The following is a 22,585-nucleotide window of genomic DNA, read 5'->3' as shown; positions in this document are numbered from 1 at the left end:
CGGCTGTGCTCTTTGCCTCTTTCCCGATATACCGACAAATATTTCCTTTTCCAAACTTATACTCAGTCTTTCAATGTTGTGATCTGGAATACGCTGCCTGAAATAACTTTCCCAATGGAATTGGTTATTCACTTCAAAAGGAAACGGGGAGGCATGGCACTGTAGTCATTGGACTAGGAACCCAGAGACCCAGGGTAACGCTCTGCGGACCCGGGTTCAAATCCCACCTGGGCAGATGGTGAAATTTGAATTCAATTAGATTCTGGGATTAGAAGTCTAAAGGTGACCATGAAACCATTGTCGGTTGTCGTAACAACCCATCTGGTTCCTTTGGGGAAGGGAATCTGCCGTCCTCACCCGGTCTGGCCTGCATGTGACTCCAGACCCACAGCAATGTGGTTGACTCTTAAAATGCCCTCTGAAATGGCCGAGCGAAACACCTCACCCCGAGGGATGGGCAGCAAATACAGCCAGCAACGCCCACATTCCCTGAGCCAATAGGAAAAAAGAAACATGCAGGATGTCCAGGGGAGGAGCCAGGGCTGAGATTAATTAGTGAACTCGCTGAAATAACTGGATAGTCCTTCTGCTGTACCGTTTCATTCTCTGATTCTCTGACAAGGACTCAACTAATACTTATCTTTTCTCTTTCCTCAACAGGTCGCTAAAACTGTTTTGTTAATAAGCACGAGCATTGGCTGGATCATGGTGTAACTGAATAATTCTTTCAGCCTGTCGTAGACACTGGTTCATTGAGTCTTGCTGCCGTTCTAACCAGCAATGGGGGTTCTGATGTCCAAGAAGCAGGCGGTGGAGCAGGTGCAGAAGGCCAGCGTGGTGGTGTCGGCCTTCAAAGACGGGCTCAAGGACAAAGGGTCAACCAGGAACAAGGCCGAGCCGGCCCGGGGCAACGCGGAGGACCCCGGCCAACAGAACGCGGAGGCGGCTGGAGGATCTCGGCCCGGGACGGAGGAGGCAAAGAGGAACCAGACGGCTTGGGAGAGGCTGAGGGATGGCAAAGGGATGGAACCTGAGGAGCTGGAGTGGAATGACGAAGCCACTCCACCAGCCTTCGTTAGGCCTAAGCGACAGTTGGGAGATGATGAATCGCTCGATATTAAACTGCGGGAGGAAGGCGAGGTAGGATCTGATTTTGATTGTCCCGTCCCACGACCGCCCGGACCTCCCTCTCCTACACTGTTCCAATGAAACTCAATCGCGGCTTGAGGAACAGCACCTCATCTTTCAATTCAGCACCTTCCAAACTCAACACCTTTTGCTCGCCCCCTCCCCTCCGTCTATCCTCTCGTCTGTAGCTGTTGTAAAACCTGTTACATGGCCAACCTCTCCCAGTTCTGAGGATAGGGCGTCGACCTGAAAGGTTAAATCTTTGTGATAATCCTCACGAAGACCATGGGGGATTCACTTGTCAATCTCCCTGTGGGGCCCGCGGAGTACGGGTTCCCATGGTAACGGGCGGAGACACGCCCGTTGGGGATTAATGACCCAGCCCGTTAAATGCCACCCCTGACCCGAACTGGGTTTTGTGTTACCTCCGGGGCGGGACACTCGTGTTTTGTGTTTCTTTGAATGACCACACCCTCGATACAGGTTTTTGAGCACAGACCCCCCCCTCCCTTGCCCTCCTCCCCTGGAAGCGAAGTCAACATGATGCTGATCCCCCCACGCCAGTCCGGGCCCCAGCCTTAACGCCCTGTGATCGGCCAGTGTCAGACCGTTGGCCCTCATTGAAGAGGAAGTGCCACCCATGGATCCTGCCGGCCAAGCCAATTGGCTGGCAGCTCCATCGGTCCCGGTAGCACCAAAGGAGAATCAGTGGCCACTGTCGGGACTGCAATGAGGAGGCAGAATGCCCAATGGGTCCACAGAGCTGCTGCGTATGGAGCATTCGGTTGGGTGAGGGTGAGGGATGGGGTGGGGTTGGGGGGGGGGGGGGGGGTATGGATTTATAGCTTGCGGAGGCAACCCACAGAGGTCCCTGGAAAAATCAAACCATTCCTCCTTTCCTGTTGTTTGAAGATTGCACTTAAACAGATCGAGCTGCCTGCTCCCACCCAGTTGCTCAGGCCAGACATTTTATGGTGTGGGCAGTGTATTATCACAATCAATTATCTTGGTAACAAACCTAATTGACCCTTGATTACCTCTCAGGATATGGTGGGTGAGCTGCAGATCTCGGCGGCCCCATACTATTGGGGTGAGCACGGGGTGGGTAGGTATGTCGTGGGATGGGCACACATCCCATTTTATATTCACCTCAACTGGAAACATGCCTGACGGGAACAGGCAAAACTGAACCCTTTGTCTAACCTACTGAATATTTCCAGCAGTTAGTATTTTGGATGTCCAACATCCACTCGATTGCAATTCTCATATTTTGAAAAACTTGGTTATTCCCGATCAGTACAAATCTTTCTAAATTTAGAGTCGCAACGGATCAAATCTCTTTCTCAATTACTCACATTGCACAGGGTCCCAATGGATCAAATCCCTTTCCCATTCACATTTTACAGGATCCTAATGGATCAAATCCCTTTCCCATTCACATTGTACAGGATCCCAATGGATCAAATCCCTTTCCCATTCACATTGTACAGGATCCCAATGGATCAAATCCCTTTCCCATTCACATTGTACAGGATCCCAATGGATCAAATCCCTTTCCCATTCACATTGTACAGGATCCCAATGGATCAAATCCCTTTCCCATTCACATTGTACAGGATCCCAATGGATTAAATCCCTTTCCCATTCACATTGTACAGGATCCCAATGGATCAAATCCCTTTCCCATTCACATTGTACAGGATCCCAATGGATCAAATCCCTTTCCCATTCACATTGTACAGGATCCCAATGGATCAAATCCCTTTCCCATTCCAGCAAATGAAATTCAACGCAGGGAAAAGTGGAGTGCTTCGCAATGGGGAACCTGGGATCCAGCAAGGGATTGTTACTGAAATGGAAAGAAAATAGTGCATATCAAAAATAAAAGAGTTCCGTGGATCTGATGGTCAATAAATTGTCGCCATTGCTTCAGTGTTCAATAGGAGTGAATAAAACAGATTAGATGTGAAGAGGTAATGAAAGGTTCAATATTGAGCCAACAGAGTGAGGTAATCCTGCCACATAGTAAATCATTGGTGCCTTTGCACTTCGAATACCGCCTCTGCCTCTTGTCCTCACAGCTTAGAGAGAATATTGCAGCTATTACAAAGATATAGATCAAGGCAGCCTCAGTAATTGAGGGATTTGATCAGACTCGCGCTTTCCAAACCGTTTTCCAACATAACCCCAATTTAGAACATAGAACATAGAGCAGTACAGCACAGAACAGGCCCTTCGGCCCTCGATGTTGTGCCGAGCAATGATCACCCTACTCAAACCCTCGTATCCACCCAATACCCGTAACCCAAACAATCCCCCCTTAACCTTACTTTTTAGGACACTACGGGCAATTTAGCATGACCAATCCACCTAACCCGCACATCTTTGGACTGTGGGAGGAAACCGGAGCACCCAGAGGAAACCCACGCAGACACGGGGAGGACGTGCAGACTCCGCACAGACAGTGACCCAGCCGGGAACCGAACCTGGGACCCTGGAGCTGTGAAGCATTTACGCTAACCACCATGCTACCGTGCTGCCCCAAATTTAGCGCCTGATAATTCATTTGACCCCAGCATAAACAATGCAGCTATAAAGCAGCACATTAACACCCGCTGTGTAATTATTCAATTTGCAAAATATAGGACAACATGTAAATATACATCATGCAAACGTACAACATGTAAACAGGGCGGAAATGACAATTACAAGGGGACACAAGTTCAAGGTGAGGGGGAAAAGGTTCAGTCGAGATGTGCGGTGGGGGGGGGGGGGGGGGGGTTATTACATAGAGGGTGGTGGTGGCCTGGAATGCATTGCCAAGTGAGGCAGATACCTTAGCGACTTTTAAGACTTATCTGGATAGGCACATGAACAGACGGGGTACAGAAGGATACTGGCGGTTGGTCTTGATAGGACACGTGGTCGGTGCAGGCTTGGAGGGCCGAAGGGCCTGTTCCTGTGCTGTAATGTTCTTTGCATCATGTAGACATGCATCATATTATTATCGCTGAAATTTTCCGCGACCAATAGTGTGACGGACGTGTTCAGTGATGAGATCAGAGAATCGCGCCTGAAGGCGCCAGGCATATTTCCTTGCAACATACATCCAGCACACAATTGTCTCTACCCCCACCCCCCCAATCCCGTCAATGCTGGGCCACCTTTCTTGCCATTGAAAGTCGGGAACTTAATTTGAACACATTTCCATCTCAATATTGTGGCCACGCACTGAAGTTGCCCCCAACGCCAAATTTAAACCCCACTTGGCCGCGATCTTGGAACAGTGTGATTGACAACTGCCTGCCATAGGCATGCTTCAGGTGACCTGAACTGCGAGGGGAACTCAAAAGGTGAGCGTGCACAATATGGCACAGCACCTGTGAGGATCCCAACGCATGGAAGTGGCTCCGCGGATTCCGGGGTTGGGGGGGGGGGGGGGCAGTGCTGGATGATGGGGTTGGTGGGGTCATGGGGGGGGGGGGCGGTTTAGGGGTGGCTGGGGGCGAGGGAACCTCGGGGAAAGCAAACAACCGGGAAAATACTGAAAAGAGGTCAAAGCTGAGCACTGCTCCGCAGCTGAGGGCATTTAGCTTGAGCAGAAGTGACATGCTTAGATTCAGGCTAGTCAAGCAGTTGAGCCCAGTGATGCAGCACTAATTCCTGTCAGCGCTGTGACTACTCCTCCACTGTTAACTGTTTCTGTGCACATGGTCTGCAGAATCATTGGACGACTGGGCAAGATTGAGGTTCCCGTTGAGAAAGATGGCCATGGAGCCGCGCTCTTAATCTCCTGATTTATGTTTCAGTTGACATTGAAATGTCACACTCATGGTACGGGCAAAACACAAAACCCGTGAGTGGAGGTTCATAAGAACATAAGAACATGAGAACTAGGAGCAGGGGTAGGCCATCTGGCCCCTCGAGCCTGCTCCGCCATTCAATGAGATCATGGCTGATCTTTTGTGGACTCGGCTCCACTTTCCGGCCCGAACACCATAACCCTTAATCCCTTTATTCTTCAAAAAACTATCTATCTTTATCTTGAAAACATTTGATGAAAGAGCCTCAACTGCTTCACTGGGTAGGGAATTGGATTGGATTTGTTTATTGTCATGTGTACCGAGTTACAGTGAAAAGTATTTTTCTGCAAGCAGTTCAAGAGATCATTTAGTACATGGGAATAAAAGAAAATACAAGAAAATACATAATAGGGCAACATGATATACAATGTAACTACATAAGCATTGGCATGGGATGAAGCATACAGGGGGTGTAGTGTTAATGAGGTCAGTCAATAAGAGGGTCATTTAGGAGTCTGGTGACAGTGGGGCAGAGGCTGTTTTTGAGTCTGTTCGTGCGTGTTCTCAGACTTCTGTATCTCCTGCCCGATGGAAGAAGTTGGATGAGTGAGTAAGCTGGGTGGGAGGGATCTTTGATTATGCTGCCCGCTTTCCCCCGGCAGCGGGAGGTGTAGATGGAGTCCATGGATGGGAGGCAGGTTCGTGTGATGGACTGGGCGGTATTCACGACTCTCTGAAGTTCCTTGCGGTCCTGGGCCGAGCAGTTGCCATACCAGGCTGTGATGCAGCCCGATAGGATGCTTTCTATGTAGCATCTGTAAAAGTTGGTAAGGGTTAATGTGGACATGCCGAATTTCCTTAGTTTCCTGAGGAAGTATAGGCGCTGTTGTGCTTTCTTGGTGGTAGCGTCGACGTGGGTGGACCAGGACAGATTTTTGGTGATGTGCACCCCGAGGAATTTGAAACCGAATTCCATAGATTCACAACCTTTTGGGTGAAGAAGTTCCTCCTAAGGTCAGTCCTAAGGTTCAGACAACAACTGTGCCTGGGTTGAGAGCTCAGGATGCAGGTGAGTCCCTGTAGCCACCCGCTTGGTTGTACGGTGTGGGGCAGTGCTGGCCGTGGGGGGGGGGGGGCTGGAGGAGGGGGGAGGGGTGGGTGGGCGGGGGAAATGGTGAACCATCATGTGCACTAATCACTGGCCATTCATGTGGTGGCCTGGTCTCTCCAGCGTGCGTTAAGGGAACTGCAAGTGTTGACTTGACCAAGAGCGGTGCTTTGGAGACAATTACCGACCTGGCGTCCCTCTCTTTGATACTGCGGTGAGTAGACCTTTAGGAAGATGGAGCCTGGTGACCTCGCTGTTTGCCTCACTGCCTATAGGCAGGAGAGAAGAAGGAGGAGAATGCGACAGAGACTCCTGGCTCGCCAAAGGAAGGAGCAGTACTCTGAAGACCAAGGGGAGTAGGGTCTCCGCCACACGCAGGGGGTGAACCACAGAGAGCCCTGGTTTGTGGGTGCCTCATTAGACCCAGGATCTATAGACAACAGATGAGCAAAAAACAGTCTCACCAACGCCTGCGCATGTCAAGGGAACTGGTCACACATATGCTGCCTTTTTCAGGATGTGGCACCATGGGCGTCACAGAGAGCATCCGGTATCAGTGCCAGTGAAAGTATCGACTGAGCTCAATTTCTACGGCGGTGGCTCCTTCCAGGACTCCACTGGAGATCTGTGCGAGATCCCACAAGCCTCCACCTACAGATGAGTCCAGGAGGTCACGGATGTCAGTTTTGCCAAGGCACATGACCTTTGACCGTGGTCAGCCATCCCAGGAAGCGAGAGCGCTGGGATTTGCTGCGATTCCCAGATTCCCAAAGGTGTTGGGTGCCTTCACCTGCACTCGTGCGACTCTTAAATCTCCCAGGCAACAGACTTCCCAGTATGTGAACTGCAAAGACTTCCACCCTTGCAATGTTCAGCTGGCCTGCAACTGGGACAAATGGATCATGCAGGGGTGTGAAAAATACCCTGGACAAATCCACAACTTGTACATCCTCAGCAGGTCCCAGATCCCGGACGTCGTCCAAGGACCACGCCTTCTGCAGGCCTCGCTTCTCCGGGGACAAGGGCTACGCAAGAATGTGGCTGATGAGGACCGTGCGGTGGCCTCAGAGGCTCCTGTTGAGCGAGGATCCAACAAGGCTCGTACCGTTTGGCTGAGAACACCAATGGTATCCTGAAAATGAGGTTGTGGTGTCTGGGCAGATGTGGCGGAGCTCTCTCTCTCTCTCTCTCTCTCTCTCTTTTGAGAGGGAGACAGAGAGGCATCATCGTGGCTTGCTGCATCCGACACAACCTGCCGACGGAAAGAGGGGAGGACCTGGATGATGAGGAGATGCACAAGCTGCAGGTACCTCCGAGGTGGAGGAGTCCGAGGGGGATGAGGGTGACGAGGTCCTGGAAGTGATGAGGCTGCAGGCGATGAGCCCACTGCACTGGCCTGAGAAGGCGGACGACCTCGCCAGGCCCTCATTGCCATACGAGCCGAGGGGGATGAGGAGGAGGTGCAGTGAGGACACTCTGGAGATCTTCACCTGTCTGCGGGGAATGTCTGACATCTGTCTGGCTGAGGGCAGGGAACACCCTCTTGGTCCCGTCTTGGGGGCACTACTGAGATGCAGCGGGACCATGGACTTCAACAGGCCGAGTATATCACCTGTTTCCCTCACCTGCCAGGAATGGTGACGGGATGGTGGGGAAGGAGGTCAGACTCGCCTGGAAGGTGCTGGGAGCAGCTACAAAACATCAGGGAACCCTGTGAAACGTGGGTACGAGAATATTGCAACAAACACGAGCCACATTGAGACACGGACATCAGTGATCTCGAGAGTGAAGCTGGGTACTTAGTGTGTTCAGGATGTTAGAGCCCGGACAGGAGAGGGGCCCGGGTTTCTGACACTTACCTACATTTTGTGCAGGAAATAAGGTTGGACCTCTGATTGACACGAACACTGCCATAGACAAGGAGACATTCTCGGGAGTGTATTTACAATGGGCAGCATTATATACAAGTTAACACCATGCCCACATTCCACAACTACATCTTCTTAATCTTTCTAACCCTGTCACTACATCTTGATGCATCCCCAGATTCCACAGCGGAGGTGGCTTCAGTCTGCTGACTGCTACACCCTGTAGCTGACGAGGTCACAGGAAGATCCGGATGTGCCGGACACTCCCAGCGTCACCTGGATAGATGGCCCCCTGGGGATGTGCACCTGCTGATCCTTCTCCCTATGGGTGCTCCAGGATCCTCAGCTGCTTCATTGAGAGGGCGGGGCAGCTGGAGCAGGCTCGAGATGCCCCGTCCCCTCTCTGGCAGTGACACCGATGAAAGCCAGCGAATGCCTCAGCCATGGACGCAGCTCCCGCAGCAGTGCAGGGCGGATGTCCAAGACCAAGGTCGCCATGGCGGTCGCTACCCTACCAGTGACGGCGTTATCACCGCGGTCTGAAGGCAGACAGACTCCTCCATCGTGCCTTGCAATTTGAGGAGTGGACCAGACATCCCTTCCAAATGCTCCTGAGGTTGTCCAGCGATTGAGGCCTCACCGATTCCAGAGACTCGTCATCTGACTGGGGCTCAGCAAATTCCTGGCCTCCAGCAACCCTCCCGAGTGCCGACACCTTGGGATGTCCCGGCTTCCACCTGCTGTGGCTCTGAGAGTCTGATGGGCTCAGCAGATTGTTAAGCTGAGGCTGCAATAGAACAATGTCCCACTGAGGTGTCTCTGCGCTGTTGCATAGTGTCATTATCTCTGTGCTGGTGCATGGTGAGGGTGTGTCTGTGCTGGTGCATGGTGTGGCTGTCTCTGCGCTGGTGCATGGTGTGGGTGTCTCTGCACTGGTGCATGGTGTGGGTGTCTCTGCACTGCTGCATGGTGTGGGTGTGTCTGTGCTGGTGCATGGTGTGGGTCTCTCTGCACTGGTGCATGGTGTGGGTGTGTTTGCGCTGGTGCATGGTGTGGGTGTCTGCGATGGTGCATGGTGTGGGTGTCTGTGCTGGTGGATGGTGTGGGTGTGTCTGCGCTGGTGCATGGTGTGGGTGTATCTGCGCAGGTGCATGGTGTGGGTGTGTCTGTGCGCTGGTGCATGGTGTGGGTGTCTCTGCACTGGTGGATGGTGTGGGTGTGTCTGCGCTGGTGCATGGTGTGGGTGTATCTGCGCAGGTGCATGGTGTGGGTGTGTCTGTGCGCTGGTGCATGGTGTTGGTGTCTCTGCGCTGGTGCATGGTGTGGGTGTCTGCGATGGTGCATGGTGTGGGTGTATCTGCGCTGGTGCATGGCGTTGGTGTATCTGTGCTGGTGGATGGTGTGGGTGTGTCTGCGCTGGTGCATGGTGTTGGTGTCTCTGTGCTGGTGGATGGTGTGGGTGTCTGCGATGGTGCATGGTGTGGGTGTGTCTGCGCTGGTGCATGGTGTGGGTGTGTCTGTGCTGGTGCATGGTGTGGGTGTATCTGCGCTGGCGCATGGTGTGGGTGTCTGCGCTGGTGCATGGTGTGGGTCTCTCTGCGCTGGTGCATGGTGTGGGTGTGTCTGCGCTGGTGCATGGTGTGGGTGTCTCTGCGCTGGTGCATGGTGTGGGTGTCTCTGCGCTGGTGCATGGTGTGGGTCTCTCTGCGCTGGTGCATGGTGTGGGTGTGTCTGCGCTGGTGCATGGTGTGGGTGTCTCTGCGCTGGTGCATGGTGTGGGTCTCTCTGCGCTGGTGCATGGTGTCTCTGTCTCTGCGCTGGTGCATGGTGTGGGTGTCTCTGCGCTGGTGCATGATGTCTCTGTCTCTGCGCTGGTGCATGGTGTGGGTGTGTCTGTGCTGGTGCATGGTGTGGGTGTCTCTGCGCTGGTGCATGGTGTCTCTGTCTCTGCGCTGGTGCATGGTGTGGGTGTGTCTGTGCTGGTGCATGGTGTGGGTGTGTCTGTGCTGGTGGATGGTGTGGGTGTATCTGCCCTGGTGCATGGTGTGGGTGTCTCTGCGCTGGTGCATGGTGTGGGTGTCTCTGCGCTGGTGCATGGTGTGGGTGTCTCTGCACTGGTGGATGGTGTGGGTGTGTCTGCGCTGGTGCATGGTGTGGGTGTATCTGCGCTGGTGCATGGTGTGGGTGTGTCTGTGCGCTGGTGCATGGTGTGGGTGTCTCTGCGCGGGTGCATGGTGTGGGTGTGTCTATGCACTGGCGCATGATGTGTGTGTCTCTGCGCTGGTGCATGGTGTGGGTGTTCCAGCTCTCAGAGCGTGGCCAGGAAGCAGGTTCCTTACGTTGGAGCTAAGTCGGTCAGTAGGGTCAGGGAGATGCTTTTTGGTCAGACCGGCTATAGCTCAACAGCGGATGCATAACCACCGGGTTCAGAGTTTGGGCGGAGCTTTGAGACTCAGTGAAGCAATCACAGCCAGGAGACCGTGGCCCAGATTGGATTGGATTTGTTTATTGACACATGTACCGAGGTACAGTGAAAAGTATTTTTCTCCAAGCAGCTCAACACATCATTAAGTACATGGGAAGAAAAGAAAATATATAATAGGGCAACAGAAGGTACACAATGCAACTACATAAGCACTGGCATCAGGTGAAGCAGACAGGGTGTAGTGTTAATGAGATCAGTCCATAAGAGGGTCGTTTAGGAGTCTGGTGACAGTGGGGAAGAAGCTGTTTTTGTGTCTGTTCGTGCGTGTTCTCAGACTTTTGTATCTCCTGCCCGATGGAAGAAGTTGGAAGAGTGAGTTAGCCGGGTGGGAGAGATCCTTGATTACGCTGCCCGCTTTCCCCCGGCAGCGGGAGGTGTAGATGGAGTCAATGGATGGGAGGCTGGTTTGTGTGATGGACTGGGCGGTGTTCACGACTCTCTGAAGTTTCTTGCGGTCCTGGGCCGAGCAGTTGCCATACCAGGCTGTGATGCAGCCCGATAGGATGCATTCTATGGTGCATCTGTAAAAGTTGGTAAGAGTTAATGTAGACATGCTGAATTTTCTTAGTTTCCTGAGGAAGTATAGGCGCTGTTGTGCTTTCTTGGTGGTAGCGTTGGCGTGGGTGGACCAGGACAGATTTTTGGAGATGTGTACCCTGAGGAATTTGAAACTGCTAACCATCTCCACCTCGGCCCCGTTGATGCTGACAGGGGTGTGTACAGTACTTTGCTTCCTGAAGTCCATGACCAGCTCTTTAGTTTTGCTGGCATTGAGGGAGAGATTGTTGTAGCTGCATCACTCCACTGGGTTCTCTATCTCCCTCATGTATTCTGATTCGTCGTTATTCGAGATCCAGCCCACTATGGTCGTATCATCAGCAAACTTGTAGATGGAGTTGGAACCAAGTTTTGCCACGCAGTCGTGTGTGTACAGGGAGTAGAGTAGGGGGCTAAGTACGCAGCCTTGCGGGGCCCCGGTATTGAGGACTATTGTGGAGGAGGTGTTGATGTTCATTCTTACTGATTGTGGTCTGTGGGTCAAAACTGGAGGATCCAGTTGCAGAGTGGGGAGCCAAGTCCTAGTTTTTGGAGCTTTGATATGAGCTTGGCAGGGATTATGGTGTTGAAAGTGGAGCTGGAGTCAATAAATAGGAGTCTGATGTAGGAATGCTTGTTGTTGTGAGAGAGAGCGAGAGACCGAGAGGTGAGTCCGGCAGGTGCAGGGTTGGTTGCTGCCTAGGTCTCGATGTCTGTGTGGGCCGCATTTTCAGGAGAGGCGGGAAGTTTGTGATCACGCTCCTCCCCCAATCGGGGCCACGACGCATAGTTTGGGAACCGTTGGATTGGATCATTGAGGGAGGTTTTCTGACTGCTGTATTGAAGACTCTAAAGGGACTTGCTAATGTTGAGAATAACCAACCCATCCTGTCTGTCCCGAGCAGTAGAAGCAGCAGATGCGGCCTGCCCTCAAAGGTCAATCTGTGTCAACGTTTCAGTGACTGAGCAACCTAATGCTGTCAAACTCAACGCAAACCGATGAACCATGGTCTTATTGAGTGACACAGCAGGGTTGAGGGGCTGAATGGCCTACTTCTCTTATTTTGTGCATTCAACGTGCTGTGGAGGCACGGGTTCAAATCCCACCGTGGCAGCTGGTGGAATTTAAATTCTGTAATCTCTATAAAGAACAAAGAACAAATAAAATTACAGCACAGGAACAGGCCCTTCGGCCCTCCCAGCCTGCGCCGATCCAGATCCTTTATCTAAACCTGTCTCCTATTTTCCAAGGTCTACTTCCCTCTGTTCCCGCCCGTTCATATATCTGTCTAGATGCATCTTAAATGATGCTATCGTGCCCGCCTCTACCACCTCTGCTGGTAAAGCGTTCCAGGCACCCACCACCCTCAGCGTAAAAAACGTTCCACGCACATCTCCCTTAAACTTTCCCCCTCTCAACTTGAAATCGTGACCCCTTGTAACTGACACCCCCACTCTTGGGAAAAGCTTGTTGCTATCCACCCTGTCCATACCTCTCATAATTTTGTATACCTCAATCAGGTCCCCCCTCAACCTCCGTCTTTCCAACGAAAACAATCCTAATCTACTCAACCTTTTTTCATAGCTAGCACCCTCCATACCAGGGAACATCCTGGTGAACCTCCTCTGCACCCTCTCTAAAGCATCCACATCCTTCTGGTAATGTGGCGACCAGAACTGCACGCAGTATTCCAAATGTGGCCGAACCAAAATCCCGTACAACTGTAACATGACCTGCCTACTCTTGTACTCAATACCCCGTCCGATGAAGGCAAGCATGCTGTATGCCTTCTTGACCACTCTATCAACCTGCGTTGCCACCTTCAGGGTACAATGGACCTGAACTCCCGGATCTCTCTGTACATCTATAGTCTCAGTAACCGTGCCCACTGCAACTTTTTGAAATCCCATCTGGTCCACTCATGACTTTTCGGGAAGGGAATCTGCCGTCCTTACCCGGTCTGGCCTACACGTGACTCCAGACCCACACGGCAATGTGGCTGACTCTGAACCGCCCCTCAGTACAAGGACAATCTGGCAATGGGCAGCACATGTCGGAGGGTAGAAATCAATGGGACCAGCTCCCTCACGAGATGGTGGACACAGTTCATATTAATTCATTCACAAAGCATTTTGGGATAGGGTTTGTGAGCCATTTGACATGTGACGTGGATTTTGGGAGGATCAGGTGACTTTGGGCCTATGATTGGCAGAGCCTCCACCAATGGGGGTTTCTTAGCTCATGCCCCGGTCTGCATAGACTCATTGATAAGAGATTAATCGCGGTGATTCATCAATTCCAGGATTGTGGTGACTATTGGGGTGCCAGGAGATGGGAGGGGTGGGGGAGAGCAGACCTGGACATTTATTGTCCAACATTTCCTCTGCTCCCATATTTCCCTCTAATGTAAACTTCCCGCAGCAGGAAGATCTCTTGCAATCATTTTAAACCACTTTAATAGTAATGTGTGTTGCATATCTGAGCGAAAAGCCAAGTTTAAGATTCATTCTTGTCATGATTCTGCCTCCCAGTGACTCACAACGGTTGTGACAAATCACTGACTGACGCAATAATGCAAAACTTTAACAAATCAACAAAATGCATCTGAGAAACATTTCAGCAGCTAAAAACAGCTCAGATTTCTGTGTGGCCATTTCATTATCAAACACTCGCAGGGCAGGTTGGATATAGAATAAAACTCCCTCTACACTGTCCCCATCAAACACTCCCAGGGCAGGTACAGCACGGGGTTAGATACAGAATAAAACTCCCTCTACACTGTCCCCATCAAACACTCCCAGGACAGGTACAGCACAATGTTAGATACAGAGTAAAGCTCCCGCTACACTGTCCCCATCAAACACTCCCAGGACAGGGAAAGCACGCGGTTAGATATAGAGTAAAGCTCCCTCTACACTGTCCCCATCAAACACACCCAGGGCAGGTACAGCATGGGGTTAGATACAGAGTAAAGCTCTCTCTACGTTGTCCCCATCAAACACTCCCAGGACAGGTACAGCACGGGTTAGATACAGAGTAAAGCTTCCTTTACACTGTCCCCCCATCAAACATTCCCAGCTCAGGTACAGCACGGGGTTAGATACAGAGTAAAGCTCCCTCTACACTGTCCCCATCAAACACTTCCAGGACAGGTACAGCATGGGTTAGATAAAGAGTAAAGTTCCCTCTATACTGTCCCCATCAAACACTCCCAGGGCAGGTACAGCACGGGGTTAGATACAGAGTAAAGCTCCCTCTACACTGTCCCCATCAAACACTCCCAGGACAGGTACAGCACGGGGTTAGATACAGAGTAAAGCTCCCTCCACACTGTCATCAAGCACTCCCAGGACAGGTAGACATCCCTATCAAACCCTTAATACCCTTGTTGAAAAAAAATATCTACTACTCTCAGATTTAAAATCATAAATTCAACTAGCATCTACTGGTGGGAGGGAGTTCCACAGATTCACTGCAGGAGCTCACCAAGGCTCCTGGGGCAGCATCTTCCAAATCCACGACCGCTACCATCTGGAAGGATAAGAGCAGCAGATACCTGGGAACCCCACCACCTGGAGGTTCCCCTCCAAGTCACTCACCTCCCTGACTGGGAAATATATCAGCCGTTCCTTCGCTGTCGCTGGGGCAACATCCAGGAACTTCCTCCCTAACAGCACCTATCTTTCAGAGACTGCGGTGGTTCAAGAAGGCAGCTCACCGCCACCTTCTGAAGGGCAACTAGAGATGGGCAATAAATGCTGGCCTAACCAGCGACACCCACATCCCGTAAATGAATAATAATAGCCAACTGGTGTTTTGCCATGTACTAACAAGTTTGAAGCAGGTACATATTTCTCTGTGAACTGAAGGATAATTGTTCCTGTAATTTTTAATATATTTTGACACTGACATGCTCAGTGGGCGTGTAGCGAGGCAGCCGATGGCACACTGGGCTGATATTTCAGGCAATGAATTGTGGCTATTCTTATGTAAATGAGAGTGACAGGAAGAGGCGGGGGTGGCCCCTGTACTGTACTGTGCTGAGTAAGAGATTGTTGGATGATTCGCACAGTCTGGATCACACACAAACGCTCTATATGTAGCCTCCTGAGGAATGATCTGACTTTGTTAGGTACGTCCTTTTGTTCGTCTGACAAACTAACTCCACGCGTGGCTCTTGGCTTCTGCCGTTGCTACACCCCCTCAGATTTACCCAACCCTCCCTGCGACCTGGGCAACAGAGTTTGGGGGCATTTTTTAACGCAATCTAGAAGGTTACAAAAGGGCTGTGCGGGATGGGCAGGGAGAATGTGTTTCCACTTGTAACACTGTCCAAAATTCAGAGCCAGGAAGATAAAACAGTCTCTAATATGCCCAGTAAGAAATTCAGGAGAAGCTGTTTCAATCTCTTATATACTGAACTGATCTCTTCGCAAATCTCTACTGAGCAGTCTATACTCCGTATGCTTCACCCAATGCCTGTGTCTATGTATTTACATTGTATATTTATGGTTGCCCTATGTTTTTCATGTATGGACCAATCTGTCTGGACTGTGTGCAGTACAATACTTTTCACTGTACCTCGTCACACGTGACAATAAATCTAAAACCCCCTGTTTTGTTATGCTCTTGGAGTATAAGCATTAGCTGCTTCCTTGATGTGCACTCTGACAAAGGAAGGTTCAGACTTGGAGATAGCTTTAACATGTTTATTTAAACTGTTCACAATTTTCCTACTTGGATTCGACTCTCCCGCTATTCCTTCTATAGCTACTCAGACTGACGAACCAGACTGCTACAATCCATGTGGTGGGCATGGTGTGTTGAATCAACCCTGTGTACACACAGAGTGGCTCCACTGGAAAGAGGAAGATCATGTGTGCTGTGTCCTTTATATATGGGTTGGTGTAATGCCCACCTGTGGTAGTGTCACCTCTGTGTGTGTCGTGAATGCCCATTGGTCGTGTCCTATCTTACTGACCTATTGGTTGAGTGTCTGTGTGTCATGTCTCTGGTGCTCCCTCTAGTGTCTATCTAGTCTACGTGTATTTACATTAACCCCTTGGGCGCGATTCTCCGCCCCCCACGACGGGTCGGAGAATAGCGGGAGGGCCTTCCCGACATTTTTCCCGACCTCCCGCTATTCTCCCCCCCCCCCACGGCCGCCCCATGACACGAATCGCTGCTCGCCGTTTTTTTACGGCGAACAGCGATTCTCCCCAGGCCGATGGGCCGAGTTCCCAGGCCTTTCCGGCCGTTTTCACGAATTTAAACACACCTGCTCTCACCATTCGTGAAAAAGGCCACAAAGTGCCGTTCTGCACAACCATGGCACCGATTGGCACGGCCGCACCACGGCCGTGCCAAGGGTGGCATGGGCCCGCGATCGGGCACCGATCGCAGGCAGCGGGTCCGATACCCGCGCACTCTTTGTCCCTCCGCCGCCCCGCAGGATCAGTCCGCGGGGCGGCTGAGGGGCATGACGGACCGCGCATGCGTGGGTTTGACGCAAATGCGCGATGACGTCATCCGCGCATGCGCGGGTTGGACCCGTCCAATCCGCGCATGCGCGGCTGACGTCATCGTGCGCGTCAGCCGCCGTGAGTCTTGGCAGCCGGGCTTAGCGAACCTTCACTAAGTTCGCAATGCCGTTCTTCACGGGGCCGCGATGCTAGCCCCGACCGGGGGGGGTGAATTGGGTCCCGGGAGGGGGCGCGGAGGCTGCCGTCAAACACGGCCGGTTTCACGGCAGCCTTTACGACTCTCCGCATTTGCGGAGAATCGCGCCCCTTGTGTATCTGCAGTGATTCACATCACCACACCCACAAGAGTGGTTGAAATGTGGAAATTGTTAGCACAGGGAGAGGAATAGCAGAAATGTACTGTAAGGGAGAATTTAATTGTCCTCCAGGAATTGAACATCAATCTCCAGGACACGGCGGTGTGCGACCCTCGAGAGACATCATCGGGGCATTAAAAAAAAGTATTATTTTTGTCATTATCTTTGACCATTTCAGGGTGGCACAGTGGTTAGCACTGCTCCCTCATGGCGCCGAAGATTTGGGTTCGATCCCGGCTCCGGGTTACTGTCCGTGTGGAGTTTGCACATTCTCCCCCGCGTCTGCGTGGGTCTCACCCCCACAACCCAAAGATGGGCAGGGTAGGTGGATTGGTCGCGCTAAATTGCCCCTTAATTGGGAAAAAAAAGAATTGGGTACTTGAAATTCATAAGAAAAAATCTTTGGACATTTATCATCCCAGATGCAGAAATATTGAAACTGGGGGAACTGTCCACAAAATCTTTGTCAATCTCCACCTATCGCTGGCTCCCTTTCCAGCCCCACTGCTCCACGAGATTGTCCAGTGTTTTCTGTGTTTGTTGGGAACAAATAGCCAAAAGGCTAACAGTCAACTATCATCCGATTGGATAACGAGTCTTTTTGATTTCTGATTGGTGGATGGAGTCATTACCTCGCAAGGACGGATGTGTTGGCCAATCAATGGCTGGGGCGCAGGGTCTGGTCATGTGGTGACACCTCCAGGAATACATTCATTCACAGTTGGCAACCAGGGCGACACTTGAAGGCAGGATGACTAACGTGCATGAGGTAAAAGGGGCACTTTGACCGTGGGACTGAGGGGCGCAGGGACTGAAGGTGGTGACCATAAGAGCGGGATGAGGCTGGGGAGATATCGGAAGCTGCCACAACCTGCAGCGTAGTTTGTGGAATCAGAACGGTATCATCCCTATGAGGGTCAACTCGGATTGACATCCCCCGACTGCGCTGGAAGAAAAGGATGGGAGACATTGACCAGAAAAGTGAAAATCAGGGTCTGATGGCTCGAGGCATATCCTGGAGGCTTCCAGGAGTAAACAAAAGGGATTATTGATGAAAGGCAAAGGCAGTTAGATAACCGGTACAGAACACGATACAACAGGTATTTACACCTCCGCTCCCTGGTCCACACTGCCCGAGATCCTTCTCCCAGGTACCCGCACAAACTCCCCATTGGCTGGGGTTCATACGCTACCGCAAGATTTGCCCCGAGCTGGTCAGGTGGTCCCTAGACCCTGTCCCTTAAAGGGGCCACGCTATCACACACGGACAATCCCTTCAAGTATGTGACACTTAAGACCATAAGACATAGGAGCAGAATTAGGCCACTCGGCCCATCGAGTCTGCTCCGCCATTCAATCATGGCTGATATTTTTCTCATCCCCGTTCTCCTGCCTTCTCCCCATAACCCCTGATCCCCTTTTTAATCATCAACCTATCTAACTCTGTCTCAAACACACTTAGTGATTTGGCCTCCACAGCCTCCTGCGGAAAAGAGTTCCACAGATTCACCACCCTCTGGCTGAAGAAATTCCTCCTCATCTCTGTTTTAAAGGATCGTCCCTTTAGTCTGAGATGGTGTCCTCTGCTTCTAGTTTTTCCTACAAGTGGAAACATCCTCTCCACTTCCACTCTATCCAGGCCTCGCAGTATCCTGTAAGTTTCAATAAGATCCCCTCTCATCCTTCTAAACTCCAACGAGTACAGACCCAGAGTCCTCAACCGTTCCTCATACGACAAGTTCTTCATTCCAGGGATCATTCTTGTGAACCTCCTCTGGACCCTTCCAAGGCCAGCACATCCTTCCTTAGATATGGGGCCCAAAACTGCTCACAATACTCCAAATGGGGTCTGACCAGAGCCTTATATAATCTCAGACGTACATCCCTGGTCTTGTATTCTAGCCCTCTCGACATGAATGCTAACATTGCATTTGCCTTCCTAACTGCCAACTGAACCTGCACGTTAACCTAAACAGAGTTGTGAACAAGGACTCCCAAGTACCTTTGTGCTTCTGATTTACTAAGTATTTCCCCATTTAGAAAATAGTCTATGGTGAAATTCCTCGTTCCAAAGTGCATGACCTCACACATTTCCACACTGTGGGCTGGATTCTCCCCTACCCGGCGTGACGGAGGGTCCCGGCATAGGGGAGTGGTGCCAACCACTCAGGGGTCGGGCCTCCCCAAAGGTGGGGAATTCTCCCCACCTTTGGGGGCCAGCCCCGCGCCGGAGCGGTTGGCACCAGAAGACTGGCGCAAAAAACCGGCGCCCCCGGCAGCGGGGCTGGCCGAAAGGCTTTCGCCGGTCGGCGCATGCGCCGGCGGTGACGTCAGCGGCCAGCTGCCACTGACGTCACCACCGGCGCATGCGCGATGTGGGTTTCTCTTCCGCTTCCGCCATGGCGGCCGCGGAAGAGAAATAGTGCACCCAGGGCACTGGCCCGGAGTCTGAGCGGGGGGCCCCGATCGCGGGCCAGGCCACCGTGGGGGAACCCCCCGGGATCCGATCACCCCCCGCCCCCCCCCCCCCCCCCCCCCCCCCAGGACCCCGGGGCCTGCTCGCGCCGCTGATCCCGCCGTTACAGAGGTGGTTCAAACCTCGGCGGCAGGAGAAGCCTCCCAGCGGCGGGACTTCGGCCCATCCGGGCCGGAGAATCACCGCAGGGGCCTCTCCAATCGGAGTGGCGAGATTCCCGCCACCGCCACTTCCCAGGTGGCGGAGAATCTCTGCCACGGCGGGGGCGGGATTTTCGGCGGCCCCGGGCGAATTTCGCCCTGTATTTCAGTTGCCACTTCATTGCCCACTCTCTTAACCTGTCCAAATCCTTCTGCTGTCCCCTTGCTTCCTCGATACTCCCTGTCCCTCTACAGATCTTTGTATCATCTTGGTCACCCTATGGCGTAATGTTGAGATTGCGCTGCAATAAAATACACGCTTTAAGCACAGCTATCCCCAACTGGGGACGGATTTGCAAACATTGTAGGAGTATATGCAGGGTGTGATGTTTTGCCGCCCCCCCCCCCCACCAAGCAGAGCTGGCCCGTCGTTAATGCGGAAGGATGTTCCATTGTTCGCACCCTCCGCCGCCAGGGAACCCACGGTGGGTGCTCGCTGTCAGCGGAGCTGTACGATCCCTCGGCTGGAACAAAGGGAAAATCCCACCCTCGCTCTGAGTAATTGGGAGGAACTGGGAGAATCCATGACTTTACTTTGCTATCTCGGGAATAAACCTGCTTGAAGGTCCATTCCAGCTTCAAGCTCACTCTGCCTCAACATCCAATTATTCAAATTAACATGAGGCAGTAAGGAATAGAAGGATATATCGAAAGGTGTTCGGGGTTAATGAGGTAGCTTCAAGTCACAGCATCAGATCATACAATCTCTACAGTGCAGAAGGAGGCCATTCGGCCCATCGAGTCTGCACCGGCCCTCTGAAAAAACACTGGACCTCGGCCCACTCCCCAGCCCTATCTCCATAACCCCACTGAACCTACACGAGTACAGACCCAGAGTCCTCAACCGTTCCTCATATGACAAGTTCTTAATTCCAGGGATCAATCTTGTGAACCCCCTCTGAACCCTTTCCAAGGCCAGCACATCCTTCCTTAGATACGGGACCCAAAACTGCTCACAATACTCCAAATGGGGTCTGACCAGAGCCTTATACAGCCTCAGACGTACATCCCTGGTCTTGTATTCTAGCCCCCTCGACGTGAATGCTAACATTGCATTTGCCTTCCTAACTGGCTGACTTTGGGCACAAAGGGCAATTTAGCATGGCCAATCCACCTAACCTGCACATCTTTGGGTTGCAGGAGGAAACTGGAGCACCCAAGGAAATCCTCACAGACACGGGAAGAACTTTTAAACTCTGCGCGGTTACCCGAGGCCGAAATGGAACTTGGGTCCCGGGAGGTGTGAGGCAGCAGTGCTAACCACTGTGCTACCGTGCCTCCCATCTGGTGCACATGAACCTCCCCCAACCTTATTACTTCTCATTCCATTGAGGTGAGATGGACGTGTTGGGCGAATAATGACAGGAGGTGTGGGATCGGGGGGGGGGGGGGGGGGCATTGAAGGCAGAGCCAGTTGGAGGTTGGGTGTCAATGTGACCAAACCTCCATAGAATCATGGAATGTACAGTGCATAAGGAGGTCATTCGGCCCATTGAGTCTGCGACGGCCATCAATGCCTCCAAGCAGAGCTGATAACACATTGACAGTCTGAAAACGTGCTCTTGAAATTGGCTGGGTAAAAATCCTCTCGTAAGGATTATGTGCCAATATGAGTGTAAAAAATCAATGTGCTAAGCTGACAAGAAATCACCTTCGCTCCGAGTCAAACCAGAAAACTCAGCAAAAAAAATAAAGTTCAAGGAGAGCTTTCATCTAATTTAATTAAAAACTTTTAAAGGCTTGTGTGATGTGTTGGATTTCCGATCTGGAAGAGCTGGGGTGGTGTGTTGACTTGGAGTTAATGCCTTTTGATGAGGCTGTTTATGTATTTTTGTCAATTAACTTTCAAAGGCCTGTCAGTGCTGAGCAATGATAATGTTTGGAGGACAGTTAAATGTTGTCATTAACTCTTCTGTGCAGCAGACATCTCTCTCTCTCTCTCTCTCACTCTCTTTCCACTGTCTCTGTTGACACATTTCGGAAAAGCAGAGAGCTTGGTGTCTGGGCTATGGAGGGGGTTGGCACATAGGAACTGGAGAAGGCCATTCAGTCCCTCGAGCATGTTCTGCCATTGACTGTATCCTGACTCCAACCCAACAGCAATCCACCTCAATATCCTTTACCCAATAACAATCCACCTCAGTGCCCTTCACCCAATAACAATCCACCTCAATATCCTTTACCCAATAACAATCCACCTCAGTGCCCTTCACCCAATAACAATCCACCTCAATATCCTTTACCCAATAACAATCCACCTCAGTGCCCTTCACCCAATAGCAATCCACCTCAATATCCATTACCCAATAACAATCCACCTCAATATCCTTTACCCAATAACAATCCACCTCAGTGCCCTTCACCCAATAACAATCCATCTCAATACCCTTCACCCAATAACAATCCACCTCAGTGCCCTTCACCCAATAACAATCCACCTCAATATCCTTTACCCAATAACAATCCACCTCAGTGCCCTTCACCCAATAGCAATCCACCTCAATATCCATTACCCAATAGCAATACACCTCAATATCTATTACCCAATAGCAATCCACCTCAATATCCATTACCCAATAGCAATCCACCTCAATATCCATTACCCAATAGCAATCCTCCTCAATACCCTTCACCCAATAACAATCCATCTCAATACCCTTCACCCAATAACAATCCACCTCAATACCCTTTACCCAATAACAATCCACCTCAATACCCTTTACCCAATAACAATCCACCTCAATACCATTTACCCAATGACAATCCACCTCAATACCCTTTACCCAATAACAAACTTTACCCAATAACAAACCACCTTAATACCCTTCACCCAATAACAATCCATCTCAATACCCTTCACCCAATAACAATCCACCTCAATACCCTTTACCTAATAGCAATCCACCTCAATACCCTTTACCCAATAACAATCCACCTCAATACCCTTCACCCAATAGCAATTCACCTCAATACCCTTCACCCAATAGCAATTCACCTCAATACCCTTCACCCAATAACAATCCACCTTAAAAACCTTCACCCAATCAGAATCCACCTCAATACCCTTCACCCACACACAATCCACCTCAATACCTTCACCCGATCACAATCCACCTCAATACCCTTTACCCAATAACAAT

At 51.3% G+C, this 22,585-nt stretch overlaps 1 protein-coding gene across 4 annotated transcripts in view; it reads left to right on the top strand.

Moving 5' to 3' along the window:
• phf24 (PHD finger protein 24) overlaps window positions 1–22,585 on the top strand; it is an 82,554-nt gene that overhangs the window by 5,591 nt on the left and 54,378 nt on the right. For all 4 annotated transcript variants that reach the window (XM_038805935.1, XM_038805934.1, XM_038805932.1 and 1 more), the window contains exon 2: window positions 661–1,140. In XM_038805935.1, the coding sequence (XP_038661863.1) occupies window positions 781–1,140 (360 nt within the window). In that variant the 5' untranslated portion in view covers window positions 661–780. The remainder of the gene's footprint in view (window positions 1–660; window positions 1,141–22,585) is intronic.

This window comes from Scyliorhinus canicula, chromosome 8 (assembly GCF_902713615.1).
Source record: "Scyliorhinus canicula chromosome 8, sScyCan1.1, whole genome shotgun sequence".
Classification (NCBI taxonomy): Eukaryota; Metazoa; Chordata; class Chondrichthyes; order Carcharhiniformes; family Scyliorhinidae; genus Scyliorhinus; species Scyliorhinus canicula.
Note: the sequence above shows the minus strand (reverse complement) of the source record. Positions and strands in the feature narration are given on the sequence as shown.